Raw genomic sequence first — 12,409 nt, forward strand, 5'->3', positions numbered from 1 at the left:
ATTATGCTAAGCGAAATAAGCCAGTCAGAGAAAGATAAATATCACATGATCTCACTCATATGTGGAATATAATGAACAAAAATAGAGCCAGAGTCATAGAAGCATTGAACAGACCATCCAACCTAAGAGGGAAGGCAGGGGAAGAGGGGGGAAGAGATCAACCAAAGGACTTGTATGCATGCATATAAGCATAACCCATGGACACAGACAGTAGGGGGGTGAGGGCATGTCCTGGGGGTTGGGAGCAGCTGGGGAGAGGTCAATGGGGGAAAAAGAAGACTTATGTAATACTTTAAACAATAAAGAATTTAAATTAAAAATAATATATTTATTTCTATCAACACCCCCTGCTCCCCCAAAAAACATCCTGAGTGGCAAAGAGCAGGAACCCAAGGATGTATAGGTAAGGAGACAGCGAAGATCTTTTCCACCAGGACATTTACATTTCTCCCCTAGACTCCACCCCTGGGGACTACATAGCACTGGTAAAGGTATCTGTTACCACAAGTGTGAAATCCCATCAAAGCACAGCTAACATTTAGGAATGCCCCTCTTGTGTTGAGATCTATCCTCCACGTCCATCCCTGAGCTCATTTTAGAATGAGTAATGCTTTACACAGTGGCAAACGGCCTTTTCTCATTAGGACACAGAAAGCTGAGTGAGATGGAGTCCTTGCCCTTAATGACAGTGGATTCTCACAAAGAGGTGACCAAGTGAACAGCGATGGAAGGACAGAGCATAAGGCGAGGAAGGGCTGAGCCCTCATGCAAAAGGTTGGGGTGGGATTCTAGGTGCAGGTGCAGCCTATAAGGACCTGAGGAGAGGAACGGAGCAGTCGTCTGAGAACTGAAAGACCATTCTGTGAGCAACATGGAGGATGGGGTCCTGATCTCAAAGGGAGGGTTGCTGAGCCTGCTATTCTAAACGTCTGGAATAGAAGGTGGCCCAGCCTCACCGCTGTAGACCAGCGGTCCTGGAAGGCGCCAGGGGCAGCATGCTCACGCAGGACTCTGTCGGACAGAGCAAGGAGGACCTCGCCTTGAGCGTTTTAAGAGAAGTGAGACCGGGGCTATGTTTCGGGACCGGAAGGCAGGTGTGCAGGGAAGCAGGCTGACGTCGGGGACAGTGGAAGGGGCACTCGTCACAGGTGGACTGGATGTGGCGGTGGGAGCGAGGGAGAACTCAAGACTATCTCCCGGACCCAAACAGCGGTAGACTGCTGAAGGAAGGAGGGAGGAATGAAGCACTTCGGCATGCTGCAACACGAGTGAGCCTGGCAAGCACTGTGCTAAGCCAAAATGCTACTCAAAGACCAGACAGTACCTGCCACCACGCACAGCAAATGTGCAGTGGAGACGAGTGTACGCGCACAGGAGGATGAGCTTTGCTAATGGCTAGGAGAGATGGACAAGCGGAGGCGGGAAGAGTGACACCCGAGGCTCTTCTGGGGTCAAGAAAACGTTCCGAAATGGATTGTGGTGATGCATGCAGTACTGAGAATACACTGAAAGCCACTGAAGCGTACACTTTAGAAAACGCTGTAGATATGTAAATTATCTCAACGGACAGGGACCACAAAGCGAACGTCTAAGTTTCCAGCTTCAAGCACTGATGGGAGGAGGCACAAGTTATTGCAATGGGAGGGCAAGGTGAGAAAGGAGGGCCAGGGCCTGGCCACGAGCCTTGTTTCCATGGGTGCGAGGAGCTCTGGTTCATGGACTTGAGCTGCTCTCGCTGGAGCTTCTGGTGAAACAAAGGTTCCCCTGGAATTCCTGTGCCAGTCACGGAGGGTGGCAGAGCAGGACCTCGCCAGGCCCTCATGCCACTCGCCAGGGCATGGCCTGCCCCTGACCTGATGTGGTCATTCCACCAATTTTCTTCCCTTCTTTTCTGGCTTCCTCTTCTAGCTACTTCTATTTTTTTTTTTTTGGGGGGGGAGGGGGGGGGTGTTAATCCTCACTCGAGGATATTTCTTCCATTGCTTTTCAGTCAGAGTGGAAGGGAGGGAGGGGAGAAGAGGGAGGGGGGGAGAGATACATTGATTGGTCACCTCCTGCACAAGCCCCCATAGGGGTGGGGAGTGAACCCTCAACCCTTTGGTGCGTGGGCTGGCGCTCTAACCACTGAACACACCGGTCAGGGCTCATGTGCCACACGCACTCTTTACCGCTCTCTCTCATTCAGTTGGTGAACTTGCAGACTCTGCCCCTGATGAGTCTCTCTAAAGCCATACCCATCGCTGTCATTCCCTGTTCAATCCTCCAGTGGGTTCTGACTTTTTCACTTGCTTACATACTCAACTGTGTATGTACATATGTACCTATACATCCCAGGAACAGTCCTGGGAAAGCAGAAGGTAGTTTATTAACTAGTGGCTAGATGAATGGATATTAAATAAGATGAAAATATTTAAAAACTATAATTAACTGGTGAAAAGAATACTGAATCTATGTGATTTACACATAACAAAATATATAAAGAAAATGTGTCAATATATAAGAAAATGCTAGGAATCAAATTATGGTGCAAGTGTTTAATACCCTACATTACATTAAATTGTGTAAATGTTAACAAGTAGAACATTAGAACAATAAAATCAATTGCAAAAAACTAAAAGACCATCAAAAAGGAAATAATTTTTTAAAAAAAATGTATAATCTGATTTCTATTTTGTATAACAACATTATAAAGGTTAATTTTTGCTTTTTTTATTTCAACTAAGATTTATTAATAAAGCACTCTTAAAAACAAGGAAAGGTTCTAAGAGAATTTGGCTTTTAAAAATATGTATTTAAAATAAAGGCCTAAAAGTTAATATTCCACAGTTGTTGTTTTTTAAGGTAAGAATGTATTTTTACCATGTTTGCTGGAGTTTTGATCCAAAGATGTGTTCACAGAAATGCTGTCCACTGTAGTCCACTTCCTTAGTCTTGACTGTGGCTCTTTAATACTGTTCATATCCATATTTACATTCAAGTTTGAGTTCAAGCCTTAAAAATAACAATTAAAAAATTTATAAAATATAGCATGTTCCTCTTCGTGTACAACTTGCACTTCCTAGAAAAACTACGTAATGTTTCGATCTTGCCTGAATTCCTTAATAGAGATAATTCTGCAAATGTGGCACAGCCAAATAATTACAAAGGCCGGGCAGGTGGAACCGACACTCTGTCCCTGGCCAATGTCATGCAGACACAGTGTGGGGAGAAAGAGCCACAGTGAAGTTACCAGAGAGTGCAATGCAGAACTCCTACGTAGTTATTCTGATACTCAATAATACGTTTTCAAACCATAAAACTGTTACTACTATAAAACTGCATTATCTGTGGGAAACTATTTCTCCACATAATTTTGATTAGTTTTAAACTAGAGGCCTGGTGGACAACATTCATACACTCGGGGGGAGGGGTGGTCCCTCAGCCTGGCCTGTGCCCTTTAGCGGTCCGGAAGCCCACAGGGGATGTCTTAAGTGGCAGTCGGACATCCTTAGCTCTGGCGCGGAGGCGGGAGAGGCTCCTGCCACTGTCACTGCGCTGGCCAGTTGTGATCCTGGCTTCTGGCTGAGCAGTGCTCCCCCTGTGGGAGTGCACTGACTACCAGGAGGCAGCTCCTGCATTGAGCGTTTGCCCCCTGGTGGTCAGTGCATGTCATAGTGACCGGTCTTTCCACCCTTCAGTCGATTTGCATGTTACCCTTTTATTATATAGGATTCCCTGGCCGAATAAGAAAAAAAATTCAAAGAGGCCAAATATTAAAGTTTATAAGACTATCTCTAATAAGATATCTTTCTTTAGCTACTTTCCAAGAGTACCATGCATAAAATATTATATATGATCACTTTCAGTTGCTATCTTTTGCTTGCAAACTGAATAATTTTCAACTTGCTGACCAGTCAAAGAAGATTGTCAGGGCACATTCCCGGGTTGCGGGGTCAATCCCCAGTGTGGGGTGTGCAGGAGGGGTCAATCAGTGATTCTCATCACTGACATTTTTATCTCGCTCCCTTCCTCTCTGAAATCAATAAAAATATATTTAACTATATAAAAGGCTAATATGCAAAGTGTCCCCAAGGGGGAGTTTGACCGGGAGTTCGATCGCTCATGACGTGCGTGGACCACCAGGGGGTGGCACAGAGTGAAGGCAGGCCCTGGCTGGCAGCTGGAAGGCCCCGATTGGCCCTGATTGCTGGCCAGGCCTAGGGACCCCACCTGTGCATGTATTTCATGCACTGGGCCTCTAGTATTTAAATAAAAAACCAAACAAACAGAAGAACTGTCGTGCTCTAACAATTGCACCTCAGGGCCAGACCCGCATACTCTAAGGTGCGATTTACTCCAACTCTGACAGTGCCATCTCAGGATTAGTCTCAGGGAACAAGGATGGAAACGTCTATCTTCAGTGCTGTGGTCAGAAAACGGACCCATTCCTCCAGTGTTTCTTAAATGTGCTCTGGGGACAGTCAACATCAGAATCCTCTGAGACACTTTTTAAAAATGAAGTCAGATCTTTAACACATATCCAGCTGGTCATCCTAAAGTTTTAAAAACAAATAGTTTTAAATACTTTGGTTTCATGACAGTTCACAGGATATTAGATCAGCTAGACTTAAGAACTTTACCACGAATTCTCTAATATCATATCTATTTTTGAAAAGAGAAATTACAGTTGTTATTCTCTGGGCCCATCAATTAGACCCAAGTGTGGCAAATTCTTTCATGGTTCAGAGAGTAAACATCTTAGGCTCTGGGGCCACAAGGTCTGTTTCTATAAGACTGTTTTTATAGCACAAAAGCTACAGAAAATATGTTAATGAAAGAACAGGGCTATGTTCCAATAAATCTTTATTTACAAAATCAGGCAGCTGGCCACATCTGGGCAACAGGCTCCTGTTTTTCACGACTGATTTAGAGAACCATCCTGGTGTTTGCATAGGCTAAGCAGACTTTTTTAATCAGGAAAAAGTATCTCTTGCTGTGAAGCCAGCCTAGACAGGAAATCCACATACAGTGGAACCTTGTTTCTGGAACTTACTTTGTTCTGGAAGGCTGTTAGAAAACCAAATTATTTTTTCCCCAAATAACCCCCGTTTTAACCTTTCTTATGTACTGTACACGTCTATTGTACTGTTTAATCTATAAACACTTTAAAAACAAAAAGGACATGAAATGTAAATGAATATTTAACAAAAAATGTACAGTAAAAAATGAAAATTTAACAAAAGCAACAAAACAAAAATATTCACAACACAATACCCTGAGATGTTAACAGTGGTAACCTGACTCATGTTCGTGCACTCTCTCCTTTGGCAGCAGAGAGGTGTGTGACTGATCATATAGGCAGCAGCATGAAAGGGCTGTCAGGCTGAGGGGCGAACTGTTCGAGATAGGAGATGTTTGAGAAACAAGATTCCACTGGACAGTGACCTCCTCACTGGCCCAATGCCTATGACCAGCATGCAAGCACACCGTGCATCCCTTCCGTTTGCTGAGACCAAACCTCTCAATGTCCGTGGCATTCTTTACTACTCCCATATACACTGTTGTTTCTGGGATCGCCTGGTCACCACGCGCAGTGGTCACTGACAAGGGAACCACAGCTGGGAATGTAGAGACAGTGAACAGTTCCCAGGACTCAAAGTGCTACGTAGGCCCCAGCTGAGAGCCCACGGCAATACCGGGGAGAGCCAATCCTGCGCCAGCTCAGCGAGAGCGAGGAGCCGCAGGAGCAGGCCCCACCCTTGCCCACAGCCCACAAGGTGCAAGGAAACAAACTATCTTCACCACAGCTGGACCAGCAGGGTGAGCAACCAACAAAGCTGTGTTACAAGAAACCATTTTCAGGGAAGAGACAGAAAAGTGAAAATGAACAGGATGGGATCAAACAAGGGTCAAAACAGAATCGAAGGGATAAGGAGAAAAGGGACCTAAGGCAGGGGAACAGGTACAAGCCTGACATTTCCAGAGGGAGTACAAGTCTGGAGACATAGTGAGAAAGGGAAGGGAAAGCTACAGGAAATGTGACAAAGGCACCCCCATTTCCTAGTTATCCCAGTAATCATGTATAAATATCTAGACAATAGTCAAATTTCTAGCTTCTAAAAACTACAATGCTACTATTTCTCAGCTGTTTTGCCAAAGCAGCACTGCTCAGTATCTATCTCTCTGGCCCTTCCCACTTCCCTTCATATTCTACAATTAAATACCTGAGGGTCTTAAGAGAAGTATTATCTTTATTCTAACCCATTCAAATATGAATGTAGTGTTTTTGAAACAGTGTGGTTTTCTTGAAGAGAGAGCATGAAGCATGTTCCCTGAAGCATGAAGACTACACCCACAAAAGGGAACAGCTAACGGACCAGTGTTGTCTTCACGAGGGAACAGCCCTGCCAGGTCGGGGACTTCCACGCACCAGCTAACCGTGTGGCCAAGGAGAAACCCACCTATAGGGAAGCTGCTGAAAGCATTTACTGGAGATGGCCCTTTTTGCAGCTCGGGTGTAGTGTGAGGCAGGACATTTTCAAGGAAAGATTTCATGGCTGGCTGATGGAGTGACTGCTGCTGAGATGGCGGCGTCTGCTGCTTCACCAACAGGTTGGGGTCAAGTTGGCGAGACTGTTGCATCATCTGCTGCTGCACACTAAGAGGTCGACCCTTAAAACGACAAAAACAATTGGGAAAAACTGTGAAGTCTTTCCAGATACCCACATGTTCCCCTTTATTTTTTCATCCATTTCCCTCTCCTCAGAAGGTGCACAGTCACCCTGTACCAGCTGGTATAACGCTGGGCAAACAGAGGACTTAGTGAACAACTGACTGCATGACGTTTTCAGGAAGGCCTGTGCGTCTCGTTCCAATGGAAGTGATGTGAGGGGCGGGTCAGCACAGCGAGGGGAAGACTCGGACCCACCTGCTGGTCTTGCTGCTGCCGGTTCCCAGAAGGCACGCTTCTCTGACTCTGCGTCCTTTGCTGCTGTGCTAAAAATCGCTGCGGGGAAGAGTGCAGATGGTCAGTGCCACACCATCACAGATCAAGCTTCAGTGGCCGTGGCAGGTGGACCTGCAGAGGCACGGCTTCATCTGATCAGCGCCAACAAGTCCTGCCTAATCGAACACAATCTCTTCCTGGACTCTGGCCTCCAGCAGATCTGTTCAATCTAAACTTCTACTTCATCAGAAAAATTCTTCCTCACCACTCTACCCCCAGCGCCACCCCGACCCAGCTGGGCTTGCTCTCACAGCATCATGCCCACTGGGCTCACCATCTCCTTCACGGACACACTGGAAGCTCCACGAGAATCATGGCTGCTGGCATGCCCCCTGCACCACCTCCTGCAGTCTAGCCCACAGGGGACACACTGAGTGCACACCGCAGGACAGGTCGGCACTCCACGCACCTGTAACTGGGAGATCTGAGAAAGCTGGTTGAGTTGGGAGAGCTGGTTCAGCATGGCTACCTGCTGAGGGCCAAAGAGCGGATTCAGGCCACCGTTGTTTGGTGCATACTTCAGCAATGAAACTGGAACCTGAGGATCACAATGGTAAGTTAATAACGGGGTAAAATAATGCAAACTAGCTACAGGTACAATGTATTTTAAATTATCAACATAGCAATTAAATGTATGGACTATTGTTTTGGGGAGCATGTTATGTACCTTCTGTTTTCTCTGCTTTACTAATTTACTATTCACATATACTTTCATGAATTAAGTAAAAGATGAGAGATGAATTTTAAATCAGTAAATGTACTTTGCTATTGTCCCCCTTCAGAAGTTTTATGAAATATAATGATAAATTTTAAATTACCTTTGACTAATTTTCTTCACCCTCCCTACATCCTTTGAATTAGCTGCATTTCAAAGATGTCAATAAAAAGTATTATCACTGCCCAGCCAACATGGCTCTGTGGTTGAGTGTTGACCCATGAACAGGTCAAGGTTTGATTTCCAGTCAGGGCACATGCCCAGGTTGCAGCTCAATCCCCAGTGTGGGGCAAGCAGGAAGCAGCTGACCGATGTTTCTCTCTCATTAATGTTTCTCTCTCAAATCAGTAAAATATACATATTTAAAAAAATGTATGATGATCAACCATTCACCTAATCCTATATAATAAAAGCATAATATGCAAATCGACCGAACAGCTTAACAGTGAAACGAACATCCGGGACTACGCTATGACACCCACTGGTGGCAGGCCAGCCAAGGCAGGTGTGATGCAACTGGTTGGGGGCCCGGCCATTGCCCCATGATCGCCCAGTAGAGGGAGGCCCAGTAGATTGATCGGCAGAGCGATCAATCGGGGGGCTCCAGGATTGCCCCAAAGAGGGAGGCCTAGGCTGCGGTGGGTGGGTGGGGCCCAGGCATGAGGGAAGCCCAGGTCCTGGAGGGAAGTCGTGTCGGCAGCCAGGGGAAGGAAGGCCTACTCTTGCAAGAATTTCGTGCACCGGGGCTCTAGCTCAATTATAAAATTACTCAAGGTTCTTTTCCAGAAAGTAGAAGGGAATACCATAGAAATTTATTAACCTGAGGGGAGAGTAATGGAGGAGGCACTTGAGCACGGAGATTAGGCTGAGATGAACTGAGAGGTTGTGCTGGAGGCTGCTGCAGGCCCCGGGGTTGTGCTGCTGTGTTTCCAACACCAAACATATTGGGATTGCCATTCTACAAAAACAAACAGCCAGTGCTCTTCAGGACCAACAGCTCATTATCACATCGTACTTCTGATTTAAGTACAGTAACTACACATAAGAGAGAGCTTATTGCTTCTACAAATCATTCAACAGAGAACCTAATACACACACGGACTTACCTGTCTAACAGAATTCAAGTTTTGCATACCCAGCCCTGCTATGGAGCCGAGGGCCTGGTTAGGTAGTGCACTATTTGAAGGGGGAAGCTTCATGCTCTGACTGGACATAAACTGCAAGTTTTGGGATTCATCTGCTACAATGCCATCCTGATTGGACAGACAGAAAGATGCGCAACACCAGCCAAGCAAACAAGTGGAAGGGAGAAATCATTGCAGGAACAGAAGTCACATGACATTCCAGCATCAACAGGAAACAGGCAGAAAACAGAAGAGATCAGATTAGTGTTAATTCTAGAGCACATAAAAAGAACCAACACATTTTATGGGGTTAAGAAGAAAATACAAATGCAATCCCTGTGATAAATTGAGACATAGAAAAGACAATGAACTACAAATCCAGTAAGAGGATTTGGCACTGGATCTTAACACTTTATATTACATGAAATGTTGTAAACAGTGAATGAGAAAATCATGCTACTCAGTGTCTTGGTTTATTAGCCCCAGGGGTAAAACAAGAAACAGCTCACCTTATCAAAATAAGGGCTGCGCTCCATGGAAGACTCTTTGGGCATCTGAGGCCGAGAACCAGGGCCTTTCCCGACCGTTCGATTGTAATCACCAATATTTAGGCTATGTTTATCTATCTCCATTCGTTTGTCTTGTAACATTCCTAACAAATGCAGGAAATAACGTTATCCAGTAGGAAGACAATTAACCTATTTGGTTTCAGATAAATTTGCAGTGGAAAGCAAAATCCTCCCTTCCCAAACTGACCCGTCTTCTGCCTGGACAAGGACGCGGGAAACAAATGCACTTGCCTTTAGTAAACCCTGTGTTCCTCACAAGCCAAGCTGTGCTTGGCAAACACTTATTTTACTGAACCAGTGAACTTGAAAACAGAAGGCTAAGACATCTTTGGTCATCGTTGGTCTGGTTAATTTTGTAATAAACAGTTCCCAGTAACAGTAAGAACACAGTAGCCGAGACCGGTTTGGCTCAGTGGATAGAGTGTCGGCCTGCGGACAGAAAGGTCCCAGGTTCGATTCCGGTCAGGGGCATGTACCTTGGTTGTGGGCACATCCCCAGTGGGAGATGTGCGGGAGGCAGCTGATCGATGTTTCTCTCTCATCGATGTTTCTAACTCTCTATCTCTCTCCATTCCTCTCTGTAAAAAATCAATAAAATATATTTTAAAAAAGAAAGAAGAAAAAAAGAAAACAGTAGCACGACAAACTGCCAGGTACTCTTCTATGTGCTCTGTGCCTTCCAGTCTAGTGCCCACAGCTCCTCTCACTCCTGCCAGCAGATGGGGAGGCAGGAGGCCAAACAGGTCTTGCTCTACCCATTCATTCATCTCCTCATTTTGATTTCTTTGCAACAAATAGGATCTCCTCTCATGGAAACTCCCATCCTGCAAAACCACGTTTGCTTGAAACAGCCAGCCCCCAGCTACCATCACACTTCAACAAATCTTTAAACGTGGACACTGCTGTCTGCCTCCACGTCCCCGCCAAAAGCCCACCCTGGTTTCGCCCCTCTCTCCACAGTTGGGCCCACTTCCTTTGCTTCTTCAATGAGGGGATATGCCAAGGCTGACCCAGTCAAAGCAGAAAAACTGAGTGTACTCTCTCTACAAATGCGCTTCCTTTACTGTTTTGCTCCCAAGGTGTCGACAGTCACTCCCATTCATGTGCTCCTCAAATACAAACATCCACTTTGACTTCACGCCTGCATGTAGTCCCACATCTTTAACTGCCTGCTCTTAAGCATAACCTCTCACAGGTGACACCAAGCACATTTCCCCAGACCTTCCTTCACTGGACCAGTCATACAGATTTGAAAATCTTTCTCCATCTCCCTGGCTCTCATTCTCCGTATTTTCTGTCCTCCAATCTCACCCATCGATTTCTTTGCAGCTACTGTCCTTTGAGGCATGTTACTGCCACCACCACCAAACTTCCTACCTTCATTCCAGGCAAGTGGAAAAGAAAAGCTTTTAACAAAACAAAAATATTCCTAGAGTAGACACATTTTAGAAATGCGTTTGGTTTCCACATTATTTCCTTTGCCAGAGACACTGAAGCTCTCAGCAGAGGTGCAGGGAGATACTGTCGGAGGAAAGGCTGCTTCCTGTTCCCAGGGCTCCCCTTCCCCCCCTCCGCCCCCTTGCAGCACAGCCAGTGGGCTGGCCCGGCTCTGGCTCTGGCTCTGGCCATGCCTGCTCACCACTGGCTAGCAGCTCCTGCCAGCAGCCCCAAGCAGTTTTATAGCAGAGCGCCTCCAGGGAGACAATTCCTCTAGAAGGTGGGCTTCCGATAGTCCCACAGGGGTGACACCTCAGTGACTTCTCTGCCATGCACTGAGCTAAGGTCATGTCCCAAGAGTCCTTTATATATAAATATAAATATAAATATAAATATAAATATATATATATATTTATTTTTGATTGATTTCAGAGAGGAAGGGAGAGAGAGAGAAAAACATCAATGATGAGAGAGAATCATTGATCGGCGGCTTCCTGGACGCCCCCTACTGGGGATCGAGCCTGCAACCCGGGCATGTGAGCTTGACTGAACTCAAACCTGGAACCTTTCAGTCCGCAGGCCGACACTCTATCCACCGAGCCAAACCAGCTAGGGCATGTCGAAGAGTTCTGATCCCAGCCCTGGGGTGAGGCGGGTGGGGCAGGCTATCTTAGGCCCGAGGTTAGGATTTCTCCTTATTATCTGCTCTTTCTATATTCTGTAAAATACTCACATTCTTTTTCTTTACCTCTTATTGGCCAAACCACCATTATTACAGTACTAATTTATATTTATGTTAAACTTTCCCTGTTCAAGTACTATGCAATTTCCCTCTCCTGCCTAGACTCAGACTTAATGCAACCATTGCTGAACTGCCCAGGCAAAAACACTGGGGATCACCTTTTACCAAACCCATACCCTCACCCTCCACAGCAAACTGGTTCAACTTTTGTTGATTCTAAATCCCACATCTCCACTGAATTAGATTTTTCACACCTACTGTCTTGGTTTGGAGCTTAGAAACTCTCCACTCTTTATTGCAACAAATATCTAATGGTTTTGCTGTGTTTAGTATCTTTCTGTCTGTCCTCTGCTGCCAATGTTTTCTGGCCTGAGATATCTTCAATCTACAGCCAAGATTATTTTTCTAAAACATGAATCCAAATCATGTCATTCTCCTGCTTGAAATTTTTTAATTCCATACTTCAGACTGATGTTATCACTCCCTTAGTTTCACAGTGATTTGCACCTGAAAGGCACATCTACACACCTTGCCCAGGTGGCTCAGTTGGATGGAGCATCATCCTGTACACCAAAAAGGTTGCGTGTTTGATCCCATCAGTGGGGTAGATACCGGAAGCAACTGATTGATGTTTCTCTCTCATAGAAATTTCTCTCTCTCCCCACCTCTCTCTCTCTCTCTCTCTCTCTCTCTCTCTCTCTCTCTCTCTCTCTCATCAATGGATATATCCTCGGATGAGGATTAAAAAACATAAATTATGTACACACACAGTACACACACACACACACACACACACACGCACATTGACTCTGCCCCCGGAGCCCAGCTTCCACTCGT

General features: G+C 45.7%; 1 protein-coding gene across 2 annotated transcripts in view; it reads right to left on the reverse strand.

Annotated features, from left to right (window-relative positions):
• TNRC6A (trinucleotide repeat containing 6A) overlaps positions 1 to 12,409 on the reverse strand; it is a 93,724-nt gene that overhangs the window by 8,292 nt on the left and 73,023 nt on the right. For both annotated transcript variants that reach the window (XM_015563978.1, XM_015563981.1), the window contains 7 exons: positions 9,334 to 9,476; positions 8,807 to 8,953; positions 8,521 to 8,658; positions 7,395 to 7,523; positions 6,908 to 6,985; positions 6,441 to 6,651; positions 2,860 to 2,991 (listed from right to left, as the gene is read on the reverse strand). In XM_015563978.1, the coding sequence (XP_015419464.1) occupies positions 2,860 to 2,991; positions 6,441 to 6,651; positions 6,908 to 6,985; positions 7,395 to 7,523; positions 8,521 to 8,658; positions 8,807 to 8,953; positions 9,334 to 9,476 (978 nt within the window). The remainder of the gene's footprint in view (positions 1 to 2,859; positions 2,992 to 6,440; positions 6,652 to 6,907; positions 6,986 to 7,394; positions 7,524 to 8,520; positions 8,659 to 8,806; positions 8,954 to 9,333; positions 9,477 to 12,409) is intronic.

Source organism: Myotis davidii, unplaced genomic scaffold (assembly GCF_000327345.1).
Source record: "Myotis davidii unplaced genomic scaffold, ASM32734v1 scaffold150, whole genome shotgun sequence".
NCBI lineage: Eukaryota > Metazoa > Chordata > Mammalia > Chiroptera > Vespertilionidae > Myotis > Myotis davidii.